At 40.3% G+C, this 13,339-nt stretch overlaps 4 protein-coding genes and 1 long non-coding RNA gene across 8 annotated transcripts in view; 2 read left to right on the top strand and 3 right to left on the bottom strand.

The window, feature by feature from the left end:
• The first annotated feature begins 230 nt into the window (after positions 1-230).
• LOC104805146 lies at positions 231-4,539 on the top strand. The gene is made up of 12 exons (XM_010529581.2): positions 231-1,029; positions 1,180-1,226; positions 1,316-1,372; positions 1,483-1,555; positions 1,673-1,728; positions 1,833-2,015; positions 2,110-2,288; positions 2,454-2,599; positions 2,758-2,900; positions 3,001-3,197; positions 3,293-3,438; positions 3,618-4,539. The coding sequence occupies exons 1-12, from the start codon at positions 943-945 to the stop codon at positions 3,726-3,728; spliced, it is 1,425 nt and encodes a 474-aa protein (XP_010527883.1). The 5' UTR covers positions 231-942; the 3' UTR covers positions 3,729-4,539.
• Positions 2,252-3,312, bottom strand: LOC104805145. The gene is made up of 3 exons (XR_770442.1): positions 3,221-3,312; positions 2,959-3,071; positions 2,252-2,339 (listed from the first exon to the last, which is right to left on the bottom strand). It is a non-coding gene; the product is annotated as an uncharacterized LOC104805145 (long non-coding RNA).
• Positions 4,540-4,974: 435 nt separating the features above from the next.
• LOC104805144 (UDP-galactose/UDP-glucose transporter 3) lies at positions 4,975-7,390 on the bottom strand. Its single transcript, XM_010529580.1, has 7 exons — positions 6,974-7,390; positions 6,625-6,722; positions 6,382-6,512; positions 6,101-6,131; positions 5,844-5,947; positions 5,625-5,746; positions 4,975-5,517 (listed from the first exon to the last, which is right to left on the bottom strand). Exons 1-7 carry the CDS (start codon positions 7,075-7,077, stop codon positions 5,112-5,114), a joined length of 996 nt encoding a protein of 331 aa, XP_010527882.1. The 5' UTR covers positions 7,078-7,390; the 3' UTR covers positions 4,975-5,111.
• Positions 7,391-9,453: 2,063 nt separating this feature from the next.
• On the top strand, positions 9,454-11,732 carry LOC104805143 (protein kinase 2B, chloroplastic-like). The gene is made up of 6 exons (XM_010529578.2): positions 9,454-9,745; positions 10,139-10,389; positions 10,472-10,607; positions 10,708-10,844; positions 10,936-11,059; positions 11,182-11,732. The coding sequence occupies exons 1-6, from the start codon at positions 9,679-9,681 to the stop codon at positions 11,646-11,648; spliced, it is 1,182 nt and encodes a 393-aa protein (XP_010527880.1). The 5' UTR covers positions 9,454-9,678; the 3' UTR covers positions 11,649-11,732.
• Positions 11,733-11,833: 101 nt separating this feature from the next.
• The window catches only part of LOC104805141 (protein IQ-DOMAIN 31-like), a 3,877-nt gene continuing 2,371 nt past the window's right edge, over positions 11,834-13,339 (bottom strand). For all 4 annotated transcript variants that reach the window (XM_010529574.2, XM_010529575.1, XM_010529577.2 and 1 more), the window contains exons 6-7: positions 12,232-13,258; positions 11,834-12,100 (exon numbers count right to left, since the gene is read on the bottom strand). In XM_010529574.2, coding sequence (XP_010527876.1) covers positions 12,069-12,100; positions 12,232-13,258 — 1,059 coding nt within the window. In that variant the 3' untranslated portion in view covers positions 11,834-12,068. The remainder of the gene's footprint in view (positions 12,101-12,231; positions 13,259-13,339) is intronic.

The raw sequence follows: 13,339 nt of genomic DNA, 5'->3' as shown, positions 1-13,339 counted from the left end.
TTTAGTAAACAAAAGGAAACTTGTAACCTCATATTTAAATGGTTAACGCAACGGCATGGATGCAATAATAAATAAATTGAATAATATATATATATACATATATATATATATATATAAAGAAAAAAAGAAATAGGGGGGAGGAGGAAGGTATGGTGGAGAGGGGCATTAATGAGGCACTCATCGACATGGATTTCAGCGTTATTTTTCAAACTTCCCTTCATACCCGCGCACTAACCCTATTTTCCGTTGGCTTTCTTTCTTTTATTTTTATTTTTATTTTTTTTGGAAATTTTTCTTAAAAATTAAAATTGTTGAATAAATATTTAGAGGGAGGAGAGAGAGAGAGAGTTCTAAAAGATTCATGTGGAGAGAGAATGCAAGAAATAAACAGCGGATACAGATCACTCGTCCCTCTCACTTCAATGGCATCTCGAGTTTGAAAAATCTCAAATCTTTCCCCTTGGCGTCATTTTCTTTCTCCGACTTATCAAAATCTTTAAAAATGAAAACCCATGTTCATGAGCCCTGTTTCATGAATCGTGAACGAAAAAAAAGGCATCTTTGATCCCTGTTTTCGGAAAAAAAAAAAATCTCCGAATTTTTTCCATTCAAACCCTTCTCGTTTTGGAAAAATTCGATCTTTCTGAAATTTCGAATCCGAGGAATTTATTCCAGCGGAGAAAGCTCGTGGGTGATAAAATGTGTTCCTTTTCAGAGTGTTTTTAGATTTTTCTTTTCGATTTTTCCCAAAAAAGTTGATTTTTTTTTTCCGATAAGAAAAAAAAAGTTGAGGGGTCTGTAGGATTGAGAGTTGGGTTTTAATAAAGGCGAAGGAGCGTCGAAGAAAACAATAGAGAAATAACAGAGAGAGAGAGAGAGAGAGAGAGAGAGAGAGAGAGAGAGAGAGAGAGAGGGAGGGAGGGTTAGGTAAAGAAGAAGAATATGCAAGAGATGAAGAAGAAGAGGAACGGTAATAATAACGAAGAATCCAAGAAGAAGGAGCGTCATATTGTTACTTGGACACAAGAGGTCTGCTCCTTTTTCCGACATACATATATACACCCCATATATGAGCACGCGCATATATATAGATATATACACTGATACACGACAGTGCCTGATGAACTCTGTTTTACCTCTGATTCCGACTGTTTCTGATGTGGGTTTCGCGAGCTGCAGGAGGATGATATTCTCAGAGATCAAATAAAATTACACGGAACCGAAAAGTGAGAGTCTTTCTTTGATTTCCCGTTGTTTTGATGGGTGGGCTTCTTTTAGAACCTATTGTTCTGATGTGTTTTGATGTTATATGAAGCTGGGCGATCATCGCCTCAAAGTTCAAGGACAAAACCACAAGGCAGTGCAGAAGAAGGTAGGCGAATCGATTCTATCAATGATCATGAATCCCTGATTCATTTATGTTATAAAATCTTCTGGGTTTTATTAGTTTCAGATGTTTGATCCGATTATGGATAATTGCAGATGGTATACATATCTGAACTCTGATTTCAAGAGAGGAGGTTGGTCCCCTGAAGAAGACGTGCTTTTGTGTGAGGTGAGGTCATCACTTTATTACATGGATAACATTAGGTGGTGGTGCTCATGACAACTCCTGTAGTTTCACAGTTTTGTCTGATCTTTAGCTCTGTTCTGTGTTTTTTTATGGGTGCAGGCACAGAGAGTATTTGGGAACAGATGGACTGAGATAGCAAAGGTGGTGTCAGGCAGGTAGAACAAAAGCTCTGCTCAAACTCTCTCATGGTGAATGATATTGTCCTGATTGAGACAGTGGGGTGGGGGGTTCAACTAAATGTTCTTCTCTTGTGATGTAGAACTGATAACGCAGTGAAGAACCGGTTCACAACACTGTGTAAGAAGAGAGCCAAGTATGAAGCCGTAGCCAAAGAGAACATGAACGCTTGTGTCAACTCAAACAACAAAAGAATGCTGTTCCCAGATGGTATCAGTGCTCAAGGAAAATCCGAAACAGAGGCCCCTCTTGCTAAGAAGACGAGGTAACTTAGTATTCTTTAGTTCATCAAATCCAAAAAAATGAAAAAAACAAAAGAAATGTTGTTGAGATTGCATGTTCTTGTCGATGGTTTCCAGGATAAGCCACATTCTTGATCTTACAACAATCAATCACAGTGGGGACATGTCATATGGAAAGGTCGAGTCAGGCGTGAACCAGCAGATTAGATCTCCATTTTCTGTGTTAGCCCGGAATGGCACTGGTCTTGATAGCTTGGAGGAACAGAATCAAACCGGCACTCTGAAGGAGATTGATGGTAAACAACTCTGCACAAACCCCTCCTGTTGTTGCATATCCTGGAAAATATCTAGGAGGGCATAAGTAAAATCGAAGCAAGATCGTTAATCAGAAGCAGCATTTGATCCTTTTACTCTACAGCTTGAATAAGTCCTAAGCGTTTTAGGATATGCCATGCTAACAGCTCAGGATAAAGGTGCTCAAGGGGTGTTTCTTAAAAAGGATGATCCAAAGGTGACGGCTTTGATGCAACAAGCTGAGCTTCTCAATTCATTGGCGCTGAAAGTTAATGCAGACAATACAGATCAAAGCATGGAGAATGCCTGGAAGGTAAACTAAAAAACACAGATGTCCCTCACATTGCCGTCTGGTTGCTCTGTAATCACTCAGTGAAGTGGCTTAGTTCTTATCTCTGAGCTTATCAGTTGCTATAATCTCCAACACGAGATGATGAGTCTAACTTTAGTCTTGTTATATATAATTTCAAGGTCCTCCAAGAATTCTTGAACAAAAGCAAGGACAATGACATATTCAGATATGGAATCCCAGACATATATTTTCAACTGGAGGGGTTTAAAGATCTGGTAGAGAACCCAAGGAGTAGCAATGAAGAGAGTCAACCATCTTGGAGGTAAATATTACTTCCATTCACCCACACTTCAATTTTCTATGCATGGTTTTGGCTTTACCTTATGGTTCAGAGCGTCTGACTAGTCACCGATCTTCCATAGGCAACCTGATCTCCACGATTCCCCAGCCAGCTCTGAGTATAGTACAGGATCAACCATCATGCCGCATCAATCTGGCGATAAAACACAACAAACACTGCCTGAGACTGAGTCAACACATGAACAAGATGGAGCAAAGTTACAAGCCTGTCTGTCCGAAAAGAATAAAGGGATTGTGTCTAATGCAAATGTAGATCAAGGCAAGGAGGAAATTTTCCCTGACCTTAGGCATTAGAAAACCTATATGATCTAACACTTGAATTGATGAGAAATCTTGACGTCCTTCCTGCTGTAGATTTACTCTCAAGTTGCGAGATCCCCAAAAACCCTGATGAGATTGTGCCCATCTCAGGAGAAGAAGAATTCAGCTCACCTCTTCAGGTCACTCCATTGTTCAGATCTCTAGCAGCGGGCATCCCAAGCCCTCAATTCTCTGAAAGTGTAAGCTTACACCTGTTAACGTAAACTTGTTTACCATCTAAGTTTATCATATAACAGTAAACTAGAAATTACATATTGTCAAGCTAGTAGATAAGATTGGATTAAACTGTTTGGTAAATGGAATTCCTTCACCGCTTTGACATACATTTTACATTTTATATTTGTTTTACTTTTTGCAGGAGAGGAACTTCTTGCTAAAAACACTCGGGATCGAGTCCCCATCCCCTTGTCCAAGTGCCAATCCTTCACAACCACCTCCTTGCAAAAGAGTCCTCCTTCATAGCTTATAAAACAACCAACCTCTCTGATCCCATATATCACAAACACAAAACCTTAATCAACAGCCTAAAACCCATGTTTTGTCCTAATGGAGCCGTCAAATCTCCCATCTTTCTTGTGTCATCCCCATCCATTTCCCCGAGTTTTGTTTTTTTCCTTAGATTCCTAGGTTTGCAGCCATTTCGGCCTGAGAGTTTTTGTGAAGCGGGCATGCCATGATCTGCATTCCTTCCTCAGGATTTTCAAATTGTCTTCTTGGTCTAGAATGTTAGGGTACATTCTAGACCATCTCAGAACACTCTCGAAAACCACTAGTGTTCTGAGCTTCTTCCGCATACTGATGCCGTCGAAAAAGGCTCAGTGTGCATCTTCAATCTTCTTCATTCATGTGTGAGTGTGTGTGTCAAAAAAAGATTCTTTTGTTTAGTCTTTTGGGTTGCTGGATACATCATCCAGACAATCCATGGATTCTTGATTGGTTTTTTTCCTGATCTTTGTACAGAACCTATGAGATGTTACATAGAAGTTTCAGAGTGTAACTAAGAAAATCCTCAGGCATCTCGCCTTACTACTGCATATGGTAAAAAAAACAACAACAAGAGGAGAGGAAGGAAAGGAGCAAGATTTTCAGATGGGTGGAGCAAAAGAGAGGGAAAGGAAGGAGCTTTTGGTTCCCTCCCATCCCACCATTTGTTTTGAGGTGACATAGGAAATAAGCCCTTCGTTGTTTCTCCTCCCATATGATCTCACTCTCCGACAAACGTGATGTAAAAAAAAACCCTTATATATCTGAGTGGAAATATGATTTTGATTTCGGTGTGATATATCGGAATATGTAAAGCGTGCAAGTACCTCTGTACGCCGACCTTTGTACGGAATTCTCCATCACGAAACCCTAGAAGGATCAGACCGGAAGCCTGAGCATTCTAGCTTTATCATCACCGGACAAGGAACACGACACGAGTTACAGAGAGAGATCAACGCTGATGAGAATACAAGGAGTGGGAAATGAGACCTGGTTCGTGTTCTTCCTCGGAACTGGTCGCGCATTGTTCTGATGAAATGGTCGGAGAAGACAAGTGGTGAAGAGGTTAAAAATGGTGGGTAGTAGTGGAAGACAGAGACGCAATCATTGTCTTTTCTAAAAGCACTTTTTTTTTGTTTAAATTTTAAATCTCACTGATGTTATTTTTTGTTGCAAAGCATCAGTGTGGTCACATGGACAAAGTGGTTCAAACCGCTATATGGTATACAGACTTGCAAAATATGCATTTAATCTAAACTTAGATAAGCTTCTCAAGTGTACAAATGATGGTGTTTCGACTATATAGAGGCGAGAACAAGAGCACAGGTTAAAACAAATCCAACACCTTGGAAGGGAAAAATAAATAAATTCAAGGTTTTTTCTTCTTGGGCATTCTCTGCAGCTTCCTCCATTTGAGGTAAATCTGGTAAGATAACCCACCAAACACCATCGAGACGCATCCCCACTGCCTCCACGACAGCGGATTCCCGCTCATGACCGACGAGACAACGATGCTCACAAACTTGCGTGTCGTGGTAATGGTTGTGTTTGCCAGAGACCCGAATCTACTGATTGTCAGAAAGATGAAGTTTTGGCCCACTGCTCCGCACAGACAGTACATGAGAATGTCCCATGCCGCCTCTGGGTGTTGCTTGCAGAACTGGACGGCTTCGAATCCCATTGCGTTTGGCCACCCAAACATGTAAATCACGTTGTATATTGTGCCCCATAAGTTCATCCCCAGCATTATGTCCCATGCATTTGTCTTCGGGTACCTGCCGATTTCATCCACACGATCATATACGGAGATTTTACATGGAAAATGAAAAGGAGGGTTGATGTTGTTCTGCGTAGCTTCGATTAGAAGACTGTTGGATCATACCTTGCGGTAATAGAATCCTGGGTGGCGTTTGTGAATCCGTCAAAGGCGAGGTTCAAGAAGCAAAGCCCATAACCGAGGGGCGCATTTGGATGAGCTAGTCTGCTGATTGTCTTGGAGCTTGTCTGAAAAAAATTCAAAGGCACTTAAAAACGGTTCTCGAGACGAGCATAGGGAAAGCTAAAAATATAATCTTTGAAAAGCAATTGTAGGTTAAACTACCTTGAGGAGAGCAAACATAGATACTCCTCCAGCAACGAGGAGGGTACAAATATACTCGGGGACAGTGTATCTTATGCCATACACTAAGGTGCCCATCAGCATAACTGCATGAAGAAGAAGACGAAGCACATATAAGTTAAACAGGAAAATCTCGAGAAACCATATGATAAATCCGTGTTCATGATCTTTCCACACATTGAACAAAACATCGTTTTCTTCAATAATAATTCAATTGAAACTCTAATTGGATCATTTACCTGGAATCATTTTTGAAGATTTGGCCAAGACCTGCAGTGGAAGCAAGATCAACATCAATCCCATGTGAAAAGAATTATAGCTCTCACCATAACGCTAGCTACCTAAGAAAGGATTAAAACCAGAACCTAAGCACTAATAAACCAAAGGAAGTCCCTTTAGCTGAAAAATCAACTACATCGACCATGGAGGAGGAGGAATACACTGCCAACATCCCTAAGAAAAGCTTAAAATGGAAATTGATTAAGTCAAAGTACTAATGATCTGGCATAAGTAAAGTCACCTGAGCTGGGTAACTGATATACTTCAAGGCTTCAATGCCCATTGCTGGACCAATCGTATTGGTAATGCCAGCACTCCAGTAAGTCCACCATGGAGCACCACCGCTTCCACCATTAGACCAGAGCTTGATCACTGCTCATAATCAGAAGGGAAATGAAAACGTTTCAGCCCCACAATTCACCATCACTCTCGTTTGCAACAATTCAGTGAACAGACAATATATAGAGAAGACATGAAGACTTACTTATATAAGACCAGACCAAACATACTACATTCTGCGCCAAGTTCAAGAATGCTAGATGCTCAAACCTCTTCCCATCTGGACCGAATCTCTTCGTGGACCTAAATTCAGAAGGAAAATATGAATTTTTTTTTTATCAACAACTAACTCCTACACCAAAATCCCTTCTAATTCCAGCCATAAACAAGTAATACAAAAGCGAAACATTGAACATTCTCGCCAACCACAATGCAGAATAGGGTTCCGAGAAAAGCAACGAATTCGCACCGATTCCCCTCGATAAACCGACCCAAACAATGGCGAGATCATCAACGAGCAAGTACGACACCAACCCACAGAAAAATGCACTTACAGAGTCTCTTGGAGAACACCTTGGTAGATATACGCGGCCCAGATCCCAGAGACACAGAACGCCAACAACAGAACACGCCGGAATCCTGCACCGTGAGCCTCCATCGCGATCACCCCCCGCGATCCTCTGATTACGCAGCCCAATTCTCCGGAGAAGGTTGAAACTTGGCAATTCCTTGATTCGTCCGATTTGGAATTCCCGAGAGATCAAATCATGAAATGCGGGAATCGGAGAGTATGAAAGTTCGCCGCTTGCAAGGGGAAGTTATTGGCCATGTCACAGGCGCGAGAAGAGACGTAGATGTTCCACGTGGAGCGTTTTCATTGGATGAATGATCTCCCTTGGCGATTCTTATTGGCTGGGAGGACGCGGACGAACTGCCGTGCAGCAAATCGTGCACTGGCTTCCATGTGAGAAATGGGAAAAGGAACGACACGTCGTTTATATCTCAGAAAGCCGACACGCATGTCTCCTAGAATCCCCATGGACCTCAACCAGATTCAAATCACACGGTCGTATGATCTGCTATACTTTTTTTTAAAACGAAATTTTGATATATCATGTTCATGTTCATGTAACTTGATAATATTAGAGGGGTTTTTTTGTTAGAAAATAATAAAAATATCTTAGTAGTTTTGATAAATATCGTGGAATATAAATCTTATGTCTTTTCCATAAATACGTTCTGAATTTAAACTGATATATATATATATATATATATATATATATGTGTGTATAAGAATATTTGTTCTATTCAATAAAGTGTAACCACAACAAATGTTCAAGAAAATCCCATGGGATTAACTATTTGTGTTGATTAAAATCATTTCAATATGTTCATATGGTTTTAGACAATGTGAAAGAAATTTGTTTCAAGTCACATGTATTTGTCACCCACGGCCACGAGTGAGAATCCACACATGGGCTTTGAACGGTCAAAGGAACAGCCGACGAGACCGGGAAAAGGACCTTCCGACAAAGGTGGGGAGAAAAAAAAAACAGATGCACATATGATACGTATCTTTGCTTTAAAGCAAAGATCCTCTCTCCACCCACTTAGCTAAAATAAATAACCAAATTATAAAACGGATAATAATATATTTGAGAAACCAATATCTACATGTTGAAAAAATATAGATATAAAAGAGATAGAATAAAAAAATATAGATATTTTTTTTATTAAAAGAAAAGCTACAGAAAAAAAAGAGTATGGGGTTTGAATAGTCAAAAGGCAATTATTGGAGACATTGCTTTTATAGTTTTAAGATGCAAAATGTTCATACACCTTACGGGTTGATTATAAGACAAACTATCTGCACCGAGTTGGTCGGTGTGGATGGATTTCTTGGGTCAATGCATGAAAAAAAAAACGAATATAAATATTCCAACCAGCGGATCGCGTTGTTGACCACGGTTTTCAATTAAATAACGTCAAAGATTAATTTATTGGTTACGTATGTTTTTTTTTTTATAAATATATCCGAATGGATCATCTAAAATATAAACCCTTTGTTATTATTGTTATTATCCATAAACTTAACTAGAGAACTTTAACAAAAACATAGTTTTTAACTCTTTAAGTAAAATATTTTATTTCATAACAAATACAGCTCTCAAATAATAAAATAATGTTACATAAACTCAAACTATCTATAATCATCTATATACATATATCGTAACAACTTAACACATCTTTATATAATTTATAACAAATTAAGCTTTCTTATAGTTACGCATGTGCACAAATATAAGATTTTAATCTATACATAGAAGCTCATATATAAAGCATATGGTTTATATATTCTGCTTGAAATAATAATTGCTATAAAATTTGGTCGTATATAATATAAATAAAATGCCTTTTGTCAAATATATATATATATATATATATATATATATATATAAATAAAATGTCCAACAAATTTCAACGAAATGTGGGGAGGTGGAGATGCCATCCTCTCCCGTGGCCCCCATAGTCTCTGCTTGTTAGTATTATTCTCATCAATCATCATAGCATATGAACATTTCAATTTTTTGTGGACGAATTATATATTACAAAAAAATATTAATTTCATAATAATTGATCAAAGTTGACAACGAATTCATTCAATAAATAATATCGAATTATTATATAGGAAAGTATAGATATTAAGTAAATAATTTTGGCCGTATGTTCTTTTTTACCAAAGTCAACTTTCATTAGAAATTACGAGAACAATTAGGGTGAAAGTGTAATTATTCACTGGCCGAGTGAAAATCGTTACGTGGATCTGCTAACGCAAGCATGACGTAACCAAGTCTCTTGTAAATTACTGAGCTGTCCCTAGTTTTGTTGTTCGGGAGAATGCCCAAAAAGCCGCGGAGCATAAGGGTTCTCTGGTCATTTCCACGGAAAAGCCACGAGTGGAACGTGATAGAAGGGTAGGATCGTAAATTCGCGTCCTGCCTTATGCGGCTTTGTATTGCTGCTGTGGTGCGCTTCTCTGTTCTTCACGACCCTTGTTCCATCCTCCCTTTGTCTCCTGTTTTTTTTTCCTTCTGTTGTTCTTCTTGGAATTTTTATCGTCATTAGCGCCTGAGCCGCGAAGGAACTGGGTGGATTCAATCTCTCGTTTTCTGGTATTTGCTCTATTGTCTGAAAAGAGACGAGCTTTGTCTGTTCGAGGTTTCGGTCATTTTCTAAATTTCGGTGGGATTATCTGACAATGGGTAATTGCTTAGATTCATCAGCTAAAGTAGATAGCAGTAGCCACGACCCCCATGCTAGTTCTGGTAAGTTTCTGTTATTTATTTGAAGCTCAAGCTTCTTGCTTTCTTTCTTCTTTCTTGGTTCATTCAGTCTCCTTCATCTGCGATCGTTTACTCGATATTTCTTTTTTATTTCCGATTTGGGTTCCCTGAACACAGGCCTTCTGAATTTCCATTTCCCGTGCCGGATTTACACCTTTCCCCTTTTGTAGATCGTTGGTATTCGTTAAGTTGCTATTGTAGGGATTGACTGGCATAACAACCAGAGGGTTCAAGAGATTGAGTGAAATTGGTTGACCTTTTGTTCCAGGACGAACATCAACTTTCCCTTGTGTTTGATCGTAATTGAACTCCTAAGATTTGTTTGAATAAGTTGAATTGCTATTTTTGGACTGAAATGTGGCATGGTTAATGAAGGTTTGTCGACGCCAAGGACAGAAGGAGAGATCCTATCATCACCAAATCTGAAAGCTCTCTCCTTCAACGAGCTTAAGAACGCAACTCGGAACTTCAGACCGGACAGTCTTCTGGGCGAGGGAGGTTTCGGATATGTTTTTAAGGGATGGATCGATGGCAACACTTTCACTGCTTCAAGACCTGGCTCTGGAATTGTCGTTGCTGTTAAGAAGCTTAGACCAGAGGGATTGCAAGGTCACAAGGAGTGGTTGGTAATGGCATTTCCCCCCTCCTCTTTTCATCTTTCTTCACCATAACATTCACCGTCTGATGTGTATGGATACCGGTATTCAGGCAGAAGTGAACTACCTTGGTCAACTCAGTCACCCGAATCTTGTTAAGCTACTCGGGTATTGTTTGGAAGGTGAAAACCGGCTTCTGGTATATGAGTTCATGCCGAAAGGAAGCCTGGAGAATCATCTTTTCAGACGTAATTATCTTCATTCTCTCATCTCACTGTCAAACCAAAAGTTGTGATCTTTCTGCATTGCATTTCCCAATCTCTGTTGATGCTTTTTGGGGCATCGCAGGTGGGGCACAGCCAATCTCATGGGCGATAAGGATGAAAGTAGCGATAGGTGCAGCCAAAGGACTTACCTTTCTTCACGAAGCGAAATCACAAGTGATATACCGGGACTTTAAGGCGGCTAACATTCTACTTGATGCTGTAATAAACCAGAAACTATAACAGAATTTTTTTTTTGTCTTGGAATGCTTTCTGATAACGTTCTAATCACTCCAGCTTGACCTAAATGCAGGATTTCAATGCAAAACTCTCGGATTTTGGCCTGGCCAAGGCAGGTCCTACCGGGGACAAGACTCACGTTTCCACTCAAGTCATGGGCACTCACGGTTATGCAGCCCCCGAATACGTTGCTACAGGTTTTTGTTCTAAAAATGCTTTAAAATTTTTTATCTCTTCAAGAATGCTTCAAACGCTTTGAACTTTTGAGTCATGGGACTTCACTTCTTTCATCCACTGAGAAGTTGTCTTCATTTTACAGGTCGGTTAACAGCAAAGAGCGATGTATATAGCTTCGGTGTTGTACTACTTGAACTATTATGTGGGCGACGAGCTGTGGACAAATCAAAAGTGGGAACAGAACAGAACCTCGTAGACTGGGCAACACCTTATCTCGGCGATAAACGTAAGCTATTCCGCATAATGGATACAAGATTGGGGGGCCAATACCCTCAGAAAGGGGCATTCACAGCTGCATATCTTGCTCTGATGTGCTTAAACCCTGATGCAAAGCTCAGGCCGAAAATGTCTGAGGTTTTGGCTAAGCTTGAGCAGCTTGAATCTGTTAAACCTGCAACCAAACATGCCCAGATGGAATCTAACCAAGTTCATGCATCTAGTGTACAGAAATCTCCGGTGAGGTATAGTCAGAACCGGCCTTTGTTGCATGTAGATTCCGGTGTGATGCCTTTGCAGCCTTACAATCATTCTCCCCGTGTCATAAGATGAAAGACGAATTCTTTCAGTTTTTGTTGTAATACTGCTATTGTATTGTGTAAAGGGCCCAGCTTTTGAGTTATGTTTTGTATGTGTGTAATTCTGATTCCTGAATAAACAAATATGCATTGAGATTTGTCTTAAAAGGAAATCTATACAGGAAAACACTAAATCCAGAATTCAAGAACAAAAATGCATGTTTCCGGAGGCCTGTATGAACTATTTACTGTAAGTCTGTATCCTTTTCTGTCGACAAACATCTGAGTAAGTAAACTGGAGAGACATATCAAAGGGTGTGTAATGAACTGACAAAATACCCTTTTGACTCTCCAAACCAAAACCAAACACGCAAGACACCGTACATAAAACGTTTCAAGTTTGTTGGATAAGCGTAAGATGATAAGATATGACTCTTGGATTGCTTTCAAGCTTTCACCTTTTCCACTCTGCCCTGATCGAATTATCTGAAACAATCATGCAAGAAAGCGTTACTACTAGATAGATTCCACTGGAAAAATTGGAAGTTGAAGTAAAATTTGTTCAGAAATGTCAAAACTTGAAGCAGATGCAGTGTAAAGCTAGTAGTTCTGCTTACCACCCACGTCCTTAGAAGACGAAAAAGATCCATCGCTGTTCATAGATCCTTTCACTGAGGCTAAAAGCAGTCGATGCGCCCTCGGGGATGGCAGAGAATGGCGCCTCACAGGCACTATCCCGTTTTTCTCGATCCTCTCTTGGGCAAACCTCGGAGTGCCTTGTCTCCTCACTCTGGCCTTTGCAGATTCAGTCGGTGCCATGTAGCTGGGAAGTTTTCGTGTGAGCCCTTCATCTTGATTCTCGATCTTTGCAGGCAATGAAGCTCGTCTATCACTTGGCTTTGTATTCTCAGAAGCGGCATCGCCATTCTCAGAGCATAGCTGCACACTCGCACCTTGGACATCCTCAGCTTGACCACTGCTCTCAACAGCTTTGAGTTCATCTTGCTCAGGTTTTTCCAGAACTGTCGATTTCTCATCATTATTGAGATCAGAATCTCTTGAAACAGCATCGGGAAAATTGTTCTTCTTTTCCATCGTGGCTCCCCCAGGAACGTCAGAAAGAGATGCTGGAGCTTCATCCAGCTCTCTCTGCACTGAATCTGTCGTTTCTTCCTTCTTCTTCTTCTCCTTCTTCTCAGCAGACTTGTGGGTCACTTTCTCTGACCCACTTGAAAGAGGAGTATTCGAAACCTTCTTAACACTAGGCCTAGGATTCTCGTCCTTAGTGGAGCTAATAGTTTTTCTTGAATTCTGTTTGACCTTGTCATTCTCCATTCTCGGGATCTCTTTGTTAAGCGTGGAAGCTATCCTCACGTTTCGTCTAGGTTTTCCATTTTCAGCTGTAGAGCGGCCAGAGCTGTTTTCAGTACTTGCTCCAGATGGTTTCTTGATTCCACGTTTCTGCTTTCCCTTTTCCGCGTCAACTGTCCGAGGCGGTTTTGGAATGGGGGTCTTGGCTGATCGGGAACTAGGTGCCCAAATTTGAAGTCTTGTCCAGCGTTCAAGCCAAACCTTGGCCGAGTTAGGGTCCTCAGGACCATATTGCAGTTTCAGAGGCAAAGCAGTTGGCGAGGAAGCCATAAGCTGAAAATTTCACAGAACCATATATAGTCAAAATGCCATATTGCACCATCTCATGCAAAAACGTGAATACACATGCAGGAA

This window comes from Tarenaya hassleriana, unplaced genomic scaffold (genome assembly GCF_000463585.1).
Source record: "Tarenaya hassleriana unplaced genomic scaffold, ASM46358v1 Cleome11, whole genome shotgun sequence".
Classification (NCBI taxonomy): domain Eukaryota; kingdom Viridiplantae; phylum Streptophyta; class Magnoliopsida; order Brassicales; family Cleomaceae; genus Tarenaya; species Tarenaya hassleriana.
This window is presented reverse-complemented; position numbering and strand designations above follow the sequence as displayed.